The sequence below is a fragment of the Filicampus tigris genome, chromosome 3 (assembly GCF_054856515.1).
Source record: "Filicampus tigris isolate MCC_2025a chromosome 3, RoL_Ftig_1.0, whole genome shotgun sequence".
Classification (NCBI taxonomy): Eukaryota; Metazoa; Chordata; class Actinopteri; order Syngnathiformes; family Syngnathidae; genus Filicampus; species Filicampus tigris.
The window spans coordinates 5,900,001-5,918,298 of record NC_141219.1 but is presented as its reverse complement, the minus strand read 5'-3'; the positions used below and the strand labels follow the sequence as shown (position 1 = coordinate 5,918,298).

The following is an 18,298-nucleotide window of genomic DNA, read 5'->3' as shown; positions in this document are numbered from 1 at the left end:
TCTATGCAATATTTATGCATTCTGATCAATATTGCGTTTGTGGAATAAGTGTTAATCCACTCGTTTTTAGCCATCTCCGGGGGCGGCCATTTTGTCTTCTGTCGAGTGAAAATGACATCACAACTGCTCACAACGACCAATCACGGCTCAGATTCAGAAAACAGGTCAGCCGTGATTGGTCATTGTGAGCAGTTATGATGTCATTTTCAGTTGACAGAAGACAAAATGGCCGCCCCCCGAGATGGCTAAAAATGAGTGCATTTTGCTGCTTCATTTATATTGCACAAACGCCAAATTAATCAGAATGTTTCAACTAGTGGACCTGCTGGGAACATATTCTTGAAAAAAATATGTTTGGGTTGACTTCCGCTTTAATAATAATTCACAAAATTTTTTTTTCATGTATCTCATTGGGTGGGCAATCTGTCAATCTGGGTGGGCCTCTGCCCACCCAGGCCCACCCGCGGCTCCGCCCCTTCTTACTTGTTTTAGTCACTTGTTGACAACGTAAACCTACCTTAGCAACGCAAAAGGAACAAGACTGTAAAGCTAGCCTTACCAATGTTTACTCGCTTGCTGGAAACGTAAACAACGCTTAGCAAAGCTTTCGGGTTAGCCTCGTGCCCACGTCCGGTATTTATGAAGGACACGGCGGAGAGTTTAATCATCGCCAAGAAGCATTTAAACGCTTCCCATATCTTAGCTTCCCCATGGCAACCCGAAATTCTCCCCGCGTCCGGTGGGAGACAACGGGAGGGAGCGCATTCAAACGTCCGTATTAATGTTCCCGGACGATAAGCGAGCTTAATATAAACGACGACAAAAGCCGCCACTCACCCTGCCAACCAGGATTGGGTCGGGTCCAGAAAATTCTTCCAGCACAAACATTTGGTTCCAAACCCATCCTCTCTTGGCTCGGCTCAGCAGTCGCTGTCCTTCGCCGGGACCGGCCTCAGCCTTGCCGCCTCCAACGGGGAGCATTGACACGCAGGGTAGCAAAGTAATCCACACCAGCAGCAAGGACATCCACGCATCCGTGTCCTCGGATCTCCTCCACATCCTCGATACTGTTGGGTTTGTTTTGGGGTTTTTTTTTCGGTGGGTTTGTTTTGACAGCAGAAACTCTCGTCAAGCAGATGGATGCTCCTCGGATGGTCAACAAAAGGTTACTGGCACTAAAGATCACTCGGCAGGGCCTTCCATCGTGGCAAGGCGTCCGGCGCGGCGTCCATTCACGTTAGTCCGAGTGGGAGACCTAAACCAGGGAGGGACAATCATCAAAGTTAATGATGAACAAGAAAGCTGGGTACAATCAATGTAATTAAGAGTTTATAAGTGGGTCAATAACTTGTCTAATGCTTGTTAAATAAAAACAGCTTTTTTATTAAGAAAAAAATGTTTAAAAAATGTCAAATTAATACAATGACATTGGGAGAGAAAGCTGGGTGCCATGTTACACTCACTCACATGTAATTAAGAGTTTATAAATGTGCTAATAACTTGTTATTAATACTGGTTGGCTACATAAAAGCAATATTTGACCATAAAAAACGTTTTCAAACAAAAATAAATGGTAATATCTATACAAAACATTAACAACAAAGATGGGTGCCATGTTACAGTGTACTTAAGAGTTTATAAATGTGTTAATAACTTATTAATACTCGTACGTTGCATAAAAACAGCCCTCTGAGTAAAAACGTTTTTTTAATTCAATAAAATGTAAAATAAATACAATAACATTAACAAAAAAGCTGGGTGCCATGTTGCATTGAGTTGAGTTGAGAAAAGTGTGAATAACTTATTACTACCTGCTCGTCAGATAAAAATAGCTTTATATGAAAATGTTTGCAATCAATATAATGTCAAATACTGAAATGAATCCAAATAAAACTTAAATGAATGATTAAAATACACAATGCTAAATTAGATATCATAGCAACTACCTGTATATAATAGAAAAAAAATATACCTTTAAAAAAATAACGAATTAAAGTTAATAAAGATTACTGACTACTGTCGAAGTGCCGTTGAGCACAGCACCAAACCTTATCCGCCACGTTAGCTTGAATGCGTGCGTACAGTGTGTGGTCTGCTTCACTGTGTGCGACACAAAATATTTACAGTATACAACATTGTAAAGTGAAGTTCCCCTTGAGGGCTCATAAACAGTATAATACTTTTTTAAAACGTTAGTTATAAAAGGTAGTACCTCATCTATTATATTTTATATGCTTTACTCTAATGTTCCCTTTGAGTATAGTCATAAATGCCTAACTGGCCGCATAAGGTTTAAAGACTGAACTAAATGCAACATTGCATTAGCCAAATAGCGAGCCATCAGTTTAACTGTTTGAACTCAGGTGCAACTTTTTATTTTTGCATTTATAAAGTGTTAATAACCTATTCATACACCCTTAATGAATGCGACAAGCGATACGAACGCACTTTATGGTTTGATGTATTGTATAGTGTAGATTTAACAATGCGCAACAATTGTCCAAAAATGTATCAAACCATCTCGAGATCACTATTTGGCAACCACACCCTTCTTCTGTTAAATACCATTAAAATGAGCATCAGTGTAAATAAACAACTAAAGTATATTACATTCTTTATTTATGAGCTACGCCACTATGTATCCCGGGCAAAGCATTGTAGCTAAAGGTGAGCTCACTATTTGGCAAAGCACCAGGTCCCCCTTATCTGTTCTTAGCAAATGAGTTTCTCCTGTCGAGGTAAATTTGATTTATATAATTACAATGTTCTCATGAAGTACTTCAAGCAATTTGAGAGTGGGCTCACTATTTGGCTACTGAATTACATAAGCTTTATTCTGTTATGGGAGCCCGAGTGAGAGTCTAAAACAACTACAACATGATTTATTCATGAGCTACGCCGCTACATGTAGCAGGCAAAGCTCTGCATGCTGAGCGCAAGCTCACTGTCGGACAGCGAGACCATTGCTATCAAATACGCTCTCGGAGGTTTATTAACATTTTTTTTTTTTTTTTTTTTTTACACAGCGTTAAACTAATTAACGACCAATTTACAAAGCCTTCACAAGGGGCTGCTCTTACGGTAGAGAGGTAATACACGGGCGACCGGAATACATTTTTTTTTTTTTTATACATCGAGTCCTAAACTAATGCATCTTTTTACATCGGCCGCACTCCGATCTTTTAAGAATGTGGCGGATTTCATCAGCGGCTTCTCTCAAATGTCACTTTCATTATTCGGCTCCTCTAACTTGCCGCACGGAAAAAGATGAGGCACGGGGCCGCTGTTAGAGCTGCTAACTCTCATATCACAACGGCGCGCACACACACAGTGCCGTGTCACCGCTTTGGGGAGTAATACACCTCTCTGCGGCAAGGCACTTCCAAAGACAATAAGTGGCAGCCTACTGCACCACCAGCCAACTGCAATATCGTAAAGTGCGGAGTGATCCGCGCTGCCACAGCCTGGAGACGGATGGGATGTGAGATAGGGGGGGTGGGGGGGGGGGGTTGTTGGAGATGAAGGACCTTGTGGCTAAGAGTTGCTGGTGCTGTATGTAGGAAAATGGGGTGCCGGGAAAACATGTGGAGGCGGTTCACCAGATGCAGAGAAAATGTGGTAGGGCTGGAGACGGAATACTGGGAAAATAACATGGCCCGGGATGAAATGGGATACTGGGAAAAATAAGGATGGAAGGTTGGATGCAGGGATACAAGAGATTAGGAAACGGTACCGGTGCTAGGTACATACAAAAGGGCGCAAGACACTGGCGGATAACACGACTTCTGGCAAAATATGCAAGAAGCTAGAAACTTATATGAGTGCTGGGAGTGGAATACGGTACCCGGGATACGGGGAAAACATGTTGGTGCCGGATGCAGGAATTACGGGTCACAGAATATTAGGAACCGGTGCTTGAGGCAGAATATGGGATGCAAGAGATGGCTTCAAAATAGTGATTGAAGTTTTTGGGGGGGAACAGATTGAGGATTTGGGGTGAGAGATATTTGTGATGGATGCGAGAAATAAGTTGACTAATACTGGGAAAAGATGCCGATGCCGGATACACGGGGCGCCGTATACTAGAAATATATACAGGTTACGTTTGCACAAGAGTATGTGGCTTGTGGATACCGTGGTTACGTTTTTTTTTTTTGTGTGGGACCGATGCGGGATTTGGGGAATAGGCACATGATTTATCGCTGGAAGCAGGACACCGGGAATGGACGTGAAAACAAAAAAAACAGACCAGTATGCACGGTAAAACGACGGTAAGGACGGCTTTGTCCTGGGGACGGTTTAGGGGATACGAGGATTTGTAAAAATGTTGCTGGACAAGGGTGCAAATGCAAGAGAGTGATGCTGGGCACTACATAAAAGACGGAAGAGACTGGCAATTGTTACGGGATGAGGAAGGACTTTTTGAAATGAGCTCAAGTTGATGGAAAAGGGTGAAGACTATTGTGTGATTGTGAGATTTTTTTTTTTTTTTTTGATGGAAGACACTTGGGAGTAGAAAAGGGTGAACAGATGGGTGAAATTGACCGAGGGACGTGGGAACTATATATGCATGGTTAACAGACTCTAGGAACAAATTCAGGGCACTGTAGTGCTTCTGGGATGGAGAGGGGATTTGGGAAATGGGAATATTTCAACAGGAATAGGCTGCAGCGATGTGGATATTATGGACAGTGAATATTGCGAGTGGAAGTGGGAAACTAGAAATGGTTTAAGAGACGGGGATGGATTTTGGAAATGGGAAATGTCACCGGGATAGGGCGAAATATACGGGGCAGGGGATGTCAGATGTCTGACGACGGATGGAAGTGGGGCACTGGGAATGGTTGAATGGATTAGGACGAATTTCGGTAAAGGAAAGTCACTCGGAATAGGGTATAATTTGTGAAATGCTGAATGTCGAGGACTAGGGGAAATAAATGGGGAGTGGTATGGGACACCTAAAGCTAATTGTTTGGCGATTGGGTTGGGTTTTGGAAATTCGACAGGAAAAAGGTGAAATATGAAAAGATACCGTATACTGGGAAATGGGTGATAAATACGAGAGAGAGTCATGCGGGATACTCTAGACGCAAGATGTGGGACACCAGGGATGGGATTTCAGGAATGGGCATAAAGTATTTCACCCAGAAAAGGAGAAGCATACAGTACGCTGGGATATCATTTACTTGGGAATGAATGAAGAATACTTAGAGAGGCGTGCGGCGTAGCGTGGACGGACGACACTACGGACTCTAGGAACAGATGCAGGACACCGGGAAAGGGCAAAGGTTGCTGGAAATGCGTGCGTGTGGGATGATGATGCCGGATGGAGGACACCGGCAATGGGTGAAAGAAGTGGAATCACGTCAAAAGAAAACAAAACTCAGGACACCAAGAGTCCGTGCGGGATATCTGCAGGCTACTAATATGCAAAACGGGCGGGAATGGATGTGGAATACTAAAAGGAAGTGTCCGTTACAAACAGACTAAGCCGGAATTGTGCATAACCTGATTTTCACATTCAGTGAGTGAGTGGATCACTTTCAGCACCGCGGAGAGCCGGACAGCTCCCCCGCCGAGCCGGGCAGCTGTCCAACGTTCCAGACGCACTAAAGCCCGTTTGTCAACTGCCTGATTTTTGTGTCTGGCGGTTACAAAGCGGTCAATACATCTCTTCAATCTAAAGTTGTGACTGGGGATTCGCGTTAGGAGGGGGGAAAAAAAAAAAAAAAAAAAAAAAAAAAAAGGTGGCGTTTGGCACACACGCAGGCTGACTGCCTGACGTGAAGTTTGAGTGTCGGTTGCGGAGCTCGTCTGCTCGTCTCGGGGCGAGCAGCAGGTGCACTCGGCGCGCGCATCAGCCGTGAGATCGTCTAAGTTGCGGCTGTCCAAAACACAAACGACGGTTTGACTTACTAGTGACACTTGCGTTCTTCTTCTCTGCTGCGGCATTTTTTTTCAAGCGCCCCCCCCCCTCCCCTCCTCCTCAAAGAAAAAGCAACTCCAGTGTGTACGAGACGGCGGGGAAATGAATTTGCCGCTGCCCTCGACCCAGACCTCCCCTCCGAAAAAAAAAAAAAAAAAACGGAAGAAATCCTTCGCGAGGCTCGTCAAGCTACGAGTCGAGAGCTCCGACAGGCTCGCTGGCCGGATGGAGGAATGAAGAAGAGGAGTGAGGAAGAGGAGATTGAAGAGAGAGAGAGCGCGCGGGAGAGACTGAGAGAGAGAGAGCGACAGAGACCCCCCCCCCCCCCCCCCCCCCCCACCAACACCGCCAACCTCCTTCGCCCGCGCTCCTCATTGGGTCAACAGGCGCGCAAATGCACGCGGCAGAGGTGGCGGTGTTCAAAACTGAGTGCTTTTATGACATCCGAAACGCATCGGCCCACTTTGACGCTTGCCCTTATTTACAGTGGACAAGTTCGGTTTTTAAGGGGAGGGGACGGTTAATTAGTGCCTGGCGAATACGAGCCAGGCTGTCGTGTGATACGCGCACGCAGGCACGCAGGCACGCACACAAAATCGCTCAACAGTCGCTCCAAAAAAAAAAAAAAAAAAAAAAAAAAAATCAACATTTGTAATACAAATTCATGCGCATTCCTTTGTTAGTTTATGCTCATGTTAGGTTTGAAGTGTGTGTATGTGATGAATACAAGTGGGACGCATTCAAATAAAGCACTTCACAAGACATAAAGCATCCCCAAATAGCCTTGGAAATGAGTACTGTAAAATGTATTTTACATTTGGAGGGGATAAGATATTAGAGGTGTAACTACGATTTCATGTTTTGTGCATTATGCTGTAGCTCAAAGAAGACTTGGAGTAGCCTGAAAAACACATTGTTTGTATTATTATTATTCGTAATAATATTTTTGTGTGGCTTATGATGTAACTCAAAGAGCAGTGGAGAATTTTTCGTGATATGTTTACAATCATTCATATTATCATTATTATTAATAGTGGTAGTAGAAGTAGTATTTTATTACAAACATTGTTAGACTATTATTATTATTTACATGTATTTTTTTTTCAATGTGCCGACTCAGCCTTTTTGAGAATCCCGCAAAATTATTCAAAAATAAATTATAAGATTATATTTACAATGTGAATTTAATTCAGGACTTTTGCAGGAATTATTTTCAGATTTTTACACCAAACTTACAACTCAAAGAGCATTTCAGAATCCCCCCAAATAAAAATAAAAATACATTATAAGATTAGATTGTATTATGTATTTCGTTATGTATTTTCATTTTTGCTTTCTGCTGCGACTATTTTCAAATTTGAACACCAAGCTTATATTCCTCATTTTTATTATTATTATTATTATTATTATTGTTATTGTTATCATTAATTTGTTCTCCATCCTTAAGGTTAAAATTCAAAGTACAATATAACAATCAAAATGTTTCAGCGGTCTTGTGAAATCCCTTTGAAAAAAGGTTTTGCTCATCATGGCTGTAATTGAGCGTGTCTGTTCGCATGTGCGCAAGTGTGTGTGTGAGAAAGAGAGAGAGACAGAGAGAGAGACAAAGAGAGAGAGACAGTGAGAGAGAGAGAGGAAGCGAGACAGAGCTCTCCGGGAGTGCGCTGTTGTGGGCGCCCTCTAGCGTTCACTGGCAACGAGGCAGGGCACTTGGCAAGTCTTCATGAGTGGACTTCTGTTTGTCTGACACACGTGGCTTCCTTCAGCTCACAAATCATAAAAATAAATATAAGGTGTCCCGACCACCCTCCCTGCCGTCATAACTCTGTATCATTTCTGGCCATATTTGTGCAGCGCTCAATGATGCCAGATCAGCGGCTGTAGTCCAGCATGGGAAGTTCTGCGCAGTGACAGGAATCCGATTTGATTGTCGAGGGATGACGCCAATTCAGATCTGGGATATAAACAGGAAGTCCAAGTCCGGTCCTCAAGAGCCACAATCCAGCCAGTTTTAGGTTTATCCCTGAGGCAACACACCTGATTCAAATCATCAGCTCAGTATCAGGTTTTTGCAAATGTTGCTGATGAGCTGATCATAGCTGGTCCAACCTAACACGCAAGCATGACAAAATATGTTTAGTTTGATTTTTACAAAAAGGAGACAATGGGCTGCGCTCCGCCCGTTGCAAGCTAAAATGCGCCATTTCCGCTCCGTCATTTCTCTTCACCGGTTGAAATGAAATTTGAAAAGTTAACGTACTGACAAATAGGAGCGGATAGGCTTAATCTTCATTGTCATTTATCCTAATGTGTAAAAATGACTTCTTTTTTTTTTAACCAAAAAATAAAAAAAATTACACACTGTGACTTTAAAACCATAACATGAAGGTGATTCACGTCACATTTTCGGACATGATGAAGTATCATATGTGACTTTTTACTAGGGATGGACCGATTATCGGCCGGGCCGATTATCGGCGCCGATATTTGGCTTTTTGAGGAATATCGGCATTGGCGTTTTTTAAAACTCTCCTGGCCGATAAGAAATCAATTTAAAACAGTGGAAATCAAAACAAAGCTATGTGAAAATTTAACAATTCTGTCATTTTGAAATTTTCATTTACTGTATAAAACTACATGGAAAAAAAAAAAAAAAAATCAATATTATGCAAACCTGAAACATTGTTCAACAAACATGCTTAAACACATTACAACAAAGTTAAGAGTAAAATTTCCTTTAGATTTTGATGAAATATTTAGCTTTTTAATGAAAATGAATATCGGCTCCAAATGTGAGTTATCGGCCTCCTCGACTACTAATAATCGGTATCGGCCCTGCAAAAAGCATATCGGTCTATCTCTACTTTTTACTTATGATAATGTCAAGCAAGCCCACCGATTCTCTGAAGCGAAGTCTTTGGGCAAGAGGCGGGATACACACGCGGGACTGTTCGTGAGAAACGTCACTTTCATCATGCATCATTCTCAAGAGGTGACATTGTTAATGCTTTTTTAAACATCATATTAATTTAGAGGATGGTTAAAAGGACCCCTATTGACGTTATCGGAGAGCAACTCATCATTTCAAATCACCTTTCTCAGAAAGCAGATGTGGTGCAAATGAGAAGGTCAGCGCATTAAACGGGAGAGTAATTTAGCCACCGTGGTCTAACACCCCCACCTTCCTCCGCACCTCCCACACCGATAATCAGACAGAATTAAAGTTAGAGGTGAGGGGACAGAATCCAGGTGCGAAGGAATCGACAATTGATCATCGTTGTCGGTGGAATTAATCGTGTCGCTGCTGCAAAAGCGGCGTTTCAGAAGATTTTAGTTTGAGTCTTCCGCTGCTTTTTATTATGCGCTAATTAATGACTTAGAAAATAAGCCTGTAAAAATTATCTTTGGTCAACCCAAAAAAAGATTAGTTATGGAAATCGTGTTGACTAATATTAAAGGAGATGAAATACAAACGGTCAAAATTGTGACCATGGGGTTATCATTTTAGTAGTCAAGCACCATTGCTGAAATCTGTTCAAGGTGCATTTTGCTACATGTTTGAAATGGGGAAACAAGAGTTCGGTCTGGTGGGCAAATTTCAAATTTAAGCAATTATATTAATGTATTATATGGAGTCAAGCTTCTTGAAAAAAAGCTATGAAATGTTGTGAACCAATGTCAAATTTCAAATGGAAATCTTATCATACAGTATGAATGAGTTTTTTTGTTGTTTTTTGTTTTTATAAATGTGGTATCTTGGTATGATAAGGTAAATGAAGGATAAACAATTGCATTTTCAATGGGCTATTTTTTGTCCTCAGGTACAAATTTCTAGTTTTTTGTGGTATTAGATAAAGTGCATAAACGAATGTTCAAAATGAGGATTAATGCTCAAAGCTCTATTGATTTTGCAGATTGATCGCTTTGTGTCGGATTGATTTGCGACAGTTTTACCTAGGGCGGCAGGAAGTTCAGTTGGGAAGGGTGGCAGTTACAAATAAACAATAAATAAACAAATTTGGGATAGGGGTTACAGTTGGTTGGAATTTGGCTGCTCTTTGGTCGCAATAGCACGTTTTTGTTATGTTCTCCAATCGATACATGTTAGTGACATACTTGGTTGAGAGAGAGAGAGAGAGAGAGAGAGAGAGAGAGAGCGAGAGAGAGAGAGAGAGAGAGCGAGAGAGAGCGAGAGAGAGAGAGAGAGAGAGAGAGAGCTGGCAAACAAAACTAGTGTGTGCTTTTCGTGATGTTCTTGTTCCGTCGGCTACGGGCCAAACAGTGTCTGTTTTGTTTTGTTTTGTTTTATTTATTTATTTTTCTTGTTGTAAATAAACGTGACTTTACTGACTGACGTCTCCCGTGATGCTTGGAAGACGTTACAAAATGCGTTGAGTACAGCCAGGCAGCAGCAAGCCTCGATGTCTGAGTACCTCATTAATTAAACACGACATTTCCATAGGTTGTCACACTCGACGGACCATTTGAACGTATTACAGATAAGAGCAACCACAAATAAATGATAGCTTACCCGGTTTTTGTAGTCAGGCTAGGATGGTAAAATTAAAATATATGTAACTTTTTTTTTCCTTGATTCGTGGCGTTATAGGATGCAACCATTTTCTAATTCGGGGGTACGTGGCTCGTTTGGATGCAACCATTTTCTTATTCGGGGTGGCGAGGGTTGAGTGGGAGTGAATTCTAAACTGCCGTTAAAACGTTTATACACGCTATGGAGCAGATTATAAAATATTACATTTAGTATTGACATCCATTGTCCAACTCTAGACCAGGCATTTGGTGGAGGTGGTAGCTGCATTTTAAACCGTATATTTGACGCACACACAATTTCATTAGCCAGGCACCTTTGCGGAAAACAGTGAAAGGTGTGAAATAGTGTGGAATGATTTGAATGTGGGAAAAGGTTGCATCATACTAGTTAAACATGGGATGAAAATGGACTTTTCATTGGTTTCCAATTGTTTTTTTTTGTTTTTTTTTCTTAGATGCAAAATGTGTTGTTTTTGTGTAGCAAGTAGCAGTAGCCTATCACTCAAAACTCCATCGACTTTGAAAAATGATCATTTTTATTTGATTGCTGCATTTAACTTCCATCTTGGGACACAGGTGGAAAATCTTGTTGAATGGGTGAAATCCTAATTCAATGGGATATGTTTGTCCTTTAGTACAAACGTGTTGTTGTTGTTGTTTTTTGTGTGTAGCGTTGTTAATGAAAATTTAAAACAAAATGTTAAGGATTATTGCTTAAAGAGTAAGTCAACGCAAACATTTTTTTTTCAAGAATATGTTCTGTGCAAGCCAACTAGTTGAAACAGGGCATTCTGATGAATATTGCGTTTGCGGAATAAGTGTTAATCCACTCGTTTTTAGCCATCTGCGGGGGCGGCCATTTTGTCACTTCTGTCGACTGAAAATGACATCACAACTACCCAGGGCTCAGGCTCTGACCTGTTTTCTGAAGCTGAGCCGTGATTGAACGTTACCTGAGCCCTGAGCAATTGTGATGTCATTTTCAGTCGACAGAAGTGACAAAATGGCCGCCCCCAGAGATGGCTAAAAACGAGTGCATTTTGCTGCTTAACTTACATTCCACAAAGGCAAAATTAATCAGAATGGCGTGTTTCAACTAGTGGGCCTGCTGGGAACACATTCTTGAAAAAAATATGTTTGGGTCGACTTCCGCTGTTATTTTTGTGTTTGCGTGCTGTAATTAACATTACTTATCATTTCAAAAGCAACAAACACTAAAAGGTGTGAAATGTTGCTGTGTGCTTTGAGTTGGGAAACATAGCATCATCTGATGGCTGAATATACTTACATAAAGCTAGTCCAAAGGGAAATGTTAACATTAAGAATTTCATTATAGTTCACGTCAAGATAGATGTGGGATCAAAAACAGCATAAATGAAGTCAGAGCAAGAGGCAATTTATTATCAAACAAAATGAACGAACAACAAAACATGCTTATATTAATCCACTTGGGGGAGAGGATAACAAGTTTTTCCTGGAATTCCATGTTTGGACATAATTGTTATTTTGCAAAAAGCTCACAGGAACAAGTGTCGCTACACGTCGCTGTCGCAATGTTTCCGAATGGTGTTCCTCTGATGCGACTCCCACAGGATCGCCAGTCGCCTCCAAAGATTTGGGGAGGGGAGAACTAGGCGGGGTTGTGCGACTTCAAATAGCGCGCGCGCACACACACACACACACACATGCTAGTTATTAATTAGAAAGTGGGAATCCCTGTGAGGTTTGGTCTTGGTGTGAGAAAAGAAAGAATGCGGCAGTCCCGCGGCTGCCAAAGCTGCGAGCCATTTCAAGTCCGTCTTCAAATGCGCCCTCCCGCTGCCAAGTATCCACATGAGATGTTGGGATGGATCCATCTAAAACATCTTCCTTTCACGCCTGTTTACAATGACACACTTTCACCAAACTGCGCTATATGGAGAAGTCGTCACTCGAAACGCCAACGGCTTTTATATAGCAACTCGACCGCCTGCTTTCGTTGTCCACAGTGGACCAGCCAGGAAAACCTCGGTTCCAAATAATTGTCGTAAGGCTGGGCCGATAACCCGATATCGATATGCATGGCGATTGACACGTGATCGATACCAATAGAAAATGCCTTCGATAAAACGTTCAATAGAAAAAAGAAAAACAAAACCCAAACACGGTGAAGCAGCATTTCATCTGTTATGCTGCATACAAATGAAATGCATGCATTGTTTTTGAACACCCTGTTACTAATAACTACTCAACTATTTCAGGTTTATAATTAGATATTGCCTTTGTCTTTGGGACCTTCAGACGCAAATGTTGGTCTGCTGGGTCTACTTTGCTTTTTCTTTTTCTTTTCTTTTCTTCCATAAAAGGCCACTCAGGGAAAAGATGGCCTGATAAACCTTTCTGATGCTTCGCGTCGCTTTCGCAGCTCATTTGTGCCTCATCCCCTCACATCTTATTACGCGCATCCCCTTAGTGAAGCCGGCGATGGAATTACTGTTACTTGGGTTTGTTGGGGTGCAGGGGGGGGGGAATCATAAGAAGGGGGGGGGGGCTACGGTGGGAGTGGGGCGGGTGTGACTGTCCTGCATAATTGCCACGCCGGTGGACGTGCTATGCGAATTTGAATAAATAAGCCCACTGTAATTAATGGGCGCCAACGATCCGACCGGGCGATAATTAAATCGGCTGTTGTTTTCCAATTTGCATGATTAAAGCGCTAGTTAACGTTTGTGTTGTTGCGCTCGCACAAATGTCAACATATCACAATTCTCACCACTGCTCTTAATTATATTTGCAATCCGCTAAATCAATTAGGCTTAATCTGCCAAACAATTTGGAAATTTTGCAGAACAGGGCTGCTACATGTGGACACATCATAATGGCGTTGGACTTGGTGAAGCAGCATGTGGCGCCTGAGCTTATGTTCATGTGCAAAGTAATAAAAATGCTTTTAATTTTGTGATCAATAACTGGAAGGATTATAGGTTGTCATCAACAACTGTAAAAAAAAAAAAAAAAAATGTGCTCGTGATCAAATACTATAAACAACTGTATGCTTTTAATCAGTTACTGTTTACGATTGTGGTTTTGCAATCACTAACTGTAAAAAAGAATTTTCTGTGTATCAATAACTCTAAACAATTGGATGTTCAATGTAAACGTGTATGTTTGTCAACTGTCAAATTGTATTTTGTGATGAAAAAGTGTGAACAATTGTAGATTTATGATCAGTAACTAAACAAATAGATTTTTTTTTTTTATTTATTATTATTTATTCTAATCGAGGCATGTCGATGTTAATGAGATGACCGATTGAAATATCTTGGGAACAACTTTGCCTCTTTCTTGCAATTGGTTCGTTGCCTGACGATATTTTCAAATGTTTCCCCCCCCCCCATTTTAACAATGGTAGGTTTGTGATCATGTCAATGTTCATTTTAAAACTTTGTCTTAAAAGTGCATTGCTCTCTTTGCTGAACATTTGCATGCTCGTTGTTAGGCGCGTCGCTATGGGTCTTATTATGAATCTGCGTGGGTTGCGTCATAAAAACGAACCAAAGTATGCTTCACATAGTTTTAGCCGTCAAAAGACGGTTGGCTAGGTTTACTCCACACTCAGTCTTAAAATTATCTACATGCTACCAAAGTTTTCTAGTGTATGTATTTGAAAATAATGAGGGTCACTATGTGTCACTAAGTTAAAAAAAATATATATGTATAATGAAATGGCTAATACGGAAGTAGTAATTGGTATTTTTAAGAGTTGTTAGAGCCTTGATATTAAAATCCAGCGCAGATATTGAAACCTGCACATCATCTGCAGAACATTTGTTTTTAAGGGTAATGTTGTAAGACAATGTTTCCCAGCCAGGAGCATATTGCAGGGCGTACGTGGAAACATTTAATACAGTATTTACGTTCTAAGATGATAAGTAAACATTGTAACATTTCATAAGCCCGTCAATAGGAAGGTATGTGTTCCACGTGCCTTGTTTCCCTAGGGAGACAATTTTTTTTTTTTTCTCCTGGTAATTAAAATTGAAATTCATGTTTAAAGGGGACTTCAAAGGAGCGCCATTTTATTTATTTTTTTATATTATGCATTTGTTTTTGAGGCAACTGTATTTTTATGTTTAATCTAAGTTTAAAAAAAAAAAAAAAAGGAAAGAAAAAAAATGCAATGCCTGAGAATTATTGGCAAATGTTAAAATTAAGATGATGACACAAAATGATTTTTTTTTAAATTAATAATCAGTTGTGTTACATTCTACTTTTGGGGAATCAACAACACGCATGAGTCAGGGGGAACTCATGGTATAATTATGATATTCAAGCGTTTTGGCATCATAATTTGAGAGCTATTTAGGGTTTAAGCCATTAATAAAGACAATTTTAAAAATGTTTAAGTGGGGGGGGATCGTTTATTTGTCACATATGTTTTCTATACGCAGCAGATCTTGGTCCCAAACCCCCACAAATAGCAAGGGTTCATTCCAGTGCATTAATTTAATTAAACACAGTTCCAAGCCACGTTAAAGGTTTTTAAACATGAGCCTTCCTCTTTCTGCCTCAAGAGCCATCTCCTCCCGCACCTTCCTCCTTTGTTCATTTAACTTAGCTTTTTTTACGCTGCGTTTTATGGCCCGAGAGAGGTCAGGAGTGATTTGCATATTTTGACATTTGCAACAATTCTTTGCCGCCGCCACCGCTTGCCAATGGCGTTTAAAAAGGCAGAGGCACTTTCGAAGTCGCAAAGCAGCGAGTACGACGAGGGCGAGAGCTCGACGATGAAGAGCGATGAGCGATGCCGACTGAAGCGTTTGGAAAAGGCAGCTTGGTAACAAAACGTTGCCATTGCTCTCTTCTGAACTTCATTAAAAGGAAATGATGTCATCGCCGCCACCACCCAGTGACCCTTTCCAAACATCAGGCGCGCCATGGAAGCTACATTTGCTGCGCCGCCTCTTGGGAAATCTTGACTGAGTATTGCGGCTTATTGTTCTGCTGCCTTTTAAATGGCCAACGGACGCTTTAGTGCACAGTTCGGTTCATACTGTAGCCGTCACAGGAGGTGATAACTGAACTTGGAAATTGCAATTCTCTCAGAAAGTGCCTGAGATTTTCTCACCAGCGAAAGAAATTGATAATGCATATAGGAGTGGATTTTGACCACCATGAAGTCATCGGTCAGCCCGAAATCCCTCCTGGAAAGGATTATGAAAAATTACAAATGAGTCCCCAACACGCGCAAAAACACAAAAACAAGTGTGTGTGTATCCCGGTGGTACTGTACGTACAATCTAAAACTCACTCGGGAGTTCCCCCTTAAAAGTAAAAAAAATAAATAAAATAAAAAATAAAAAATATTGTCCTGATACCAGTTTCACCCAACAACACAAAATTGGGTGGATGTGGTCTATCATAGCAGGATATATATATATATATATATATATATATATATATATATATATATATATATATATATATATATATATATATATATAAACAAACAGAAAAATAAAATGTTTGTAGGTTAAAAAAGAAACGAAGCACAGCTGATAAAATTACGCCCTCCCACAAAACACTGGGTCTTACACTGCGCTATATCACAACATGAGAAACGATTTTTTTTTTCCATATTTACAATGATATTCAGGTCAAACATAATATAATAATCAATAATATAAACATTTTGAGTGATTTTATTTTGTAACAAAAATTTGCAAAATTGGTTGTTGCACTTAATGTTGGTTTCCTGCTCCATAGTTTTGTGTCGTCCTTGAATTGTAATTTTATGCAAGCCCGTAGCACGGGGGGGGGGGGGGGGGGGGAATACAGTTTGTGGTTGTTCTGTCGTGTGCTTCAAAGCCTCAGTAGAACTGCTGAAAAATTGTGTTTCCCCCTCCAGAATTTACATTGCCTATCCCTGATTTAAAGCTACAAAAAAAAAAAGAATATTTTTGTAGCAAGGAATGACGGGGCTCATTCGGGGCTAATTCCCTTGTAAGAGTTTGTCAAAGCCCTAGGCCAGAATAATGGATTTCCTGTTCAATTGCTCATGGATTCTTGAAAATGTTTCATGCTTCCTGTTCTGACTGACGTGTCAATCGGTGAAATTGTTGGCAGCGGCAAATTTTCCCTGCCTGAGTGTGTGGGTGAATGTGAGCGTCATTAAGCACTTTGAAGAAAGGTGCATTAGTTTACCGGGCAGACCTGCCACATCCAAAATGGCGGATGCAATGACATGTAAAATCAAGGGGCCAACGTGCTCAATGAGGCGTCGAGGCATACCCAGTGTCTATGTTGACAATATTGGGAACCCCCTGCTATGCAGCTGACGACTGTTGTTTTTTCATGTCGTTCTTCAAAGTACTCACATTGATTTTGAAGCACGATGACGCTCCGTCTGTCTTTTTTGGTTAATGGCTTCTTTTTCGCCCTGATGATGTAACAGATGACTTCATACGGTGAAATATCATCGCGCTCAGTAGCAGCTTGTTGAAGCGCCGCTTTCTGGCGCGCAGATGGCTCGCAAGTCGTCGACACATGTTGGCATTGTTTGCATCAACCTTTCCAGGTCGTCGTGTATTCTTTTTTTTTTTTTTTGCAAGTGTCAAGTTGTCTGTCTCTTTTTTTACATGACATATTTGTGTTTCTGTTGACCATGTTCCTGTTTGGATGGCATCAAAGCCAGAGTGAGTACACAAACTGTCGCATGTGAAATCCATTCGATCCTAAATGTTTCCAACGCTGTGGATTATTTCTTGTTGTTGTTTCTATGATGTAAAGCGGCAGTTATCATGAATAAATGGCCAGAGGCCCGATCACATTATTTATTATTTTACAGGGGGACAATTTGGAAAAAAAAAAAAGTTTGGATTGGTATGCTGATGAAAACTAAAATATGCGTGCTGATTCCAAAATTGCAGTTTTTTTTCCGAGTTTTTTTTACCCTCCGCCTAAGCAAAACTGATTAGCTGATTACAATTGGACTCATCTACACCTACGTGGCAACTTGTTTGCGCAGTCACAATTGAGACAGTGCGGTGAGAGGTGTGCAGCTCCCAATATCAGTACTATCAATATCTGCAAACAGAAAGCTAGCATGATAGGAATCAAGAGGATAAGTGCTGGCTTTTCTCTTAACCTTGTAACCATGGCCATGACGTGCATTCTATTTCGTTTTAAGCTGTTTTCTTTTTTTTTTTTTTAGTTTTCAAAGCTTGCAACTATTCCACCTTAGTGTTTTGTATACATACATACACATTTTTTTTTTATATATATCTTTTAAAGAAAATAGGCATCTATTGATCAAAAACATGAGGTGATAGAGAAAACCTGCAAAAAAAATGAGTCAAAAACAGCCGTCAGACCTAACTCAACAAAGTGTTATTGATTGTGACACGTAGGCTACATTTTGTTGCGCTCGCGTTTCAAACTTTGTGGCTTCCAGTCGTCGTATTTACAGTAATTCTTTCATTCAAGGTGATGGTTCTCATGAATAACCGGCAAGAGAAGCGCTTGCTTTAAGTATGTGACACATCTCAGGGCCTAACAATAACACTAAAAGTGTTTTGAGTTTTTTGCTTCAGTAAAACGATTGATTATGTAAACATATTTCCATTTAAAGGTTCATCATACCAGGAATTCCAATGAATATTTAACCTTGTATATTTCAGGCTGAACTCCTTGTTTAAAGTGGAATAAAAAAAAAAAAAAAAAATATATATATATATATATATATATATATGTGTGAGGACATTCAAGGGTTAAAAAGAGATCATGAAAGTAGCGGGAAGGGGGAAAGAGGCTTTCGGAGGCGGAATAGAAAAGCAGCACGGC

The 18,298-nt window shown here is 40.7% G+C and overlaps 1 protein-coding gene across 4 annotated transcripts in view; it reads right to left on the bottom strand.

Moving 5' to 3' along the window:
- The window catches only part of cdh8 (cadherin 8), a 166,201-nt gene that overhangs the window by 127,199 nt on the left and 20,704 nt on the right, over nucleotides 1–18,298 (bottom strand). The window contains exons 1-2 of one of the 4 annotated variants that reach the window (XM_086025311.1): nucleotides 10,458–10,543; nucleotides 838–1,255 (exon numbers count right to left, since the gene is read on the bottom strand). In XM_086025311.1, the coding sequence (XP_085881437.1) occupies nucleotides 838–1,059 (222 nt within the window). In that variant the 5' untranslated portion in view covers nucleotides 1,060–1,255; nucleotides 10,458–10,543. Of the gene's footprint in view, nucleotides 1–837; nucleotides 1,256–5,916; nucleotides 5,980–10,457; nucleotides 10,544–18,298 lie in introns of those variants that run through there. The other 3 variants (XM_086025312.1, XM_086025309.1, XM_086025310.1) reach the window with 3 other exon arrangements.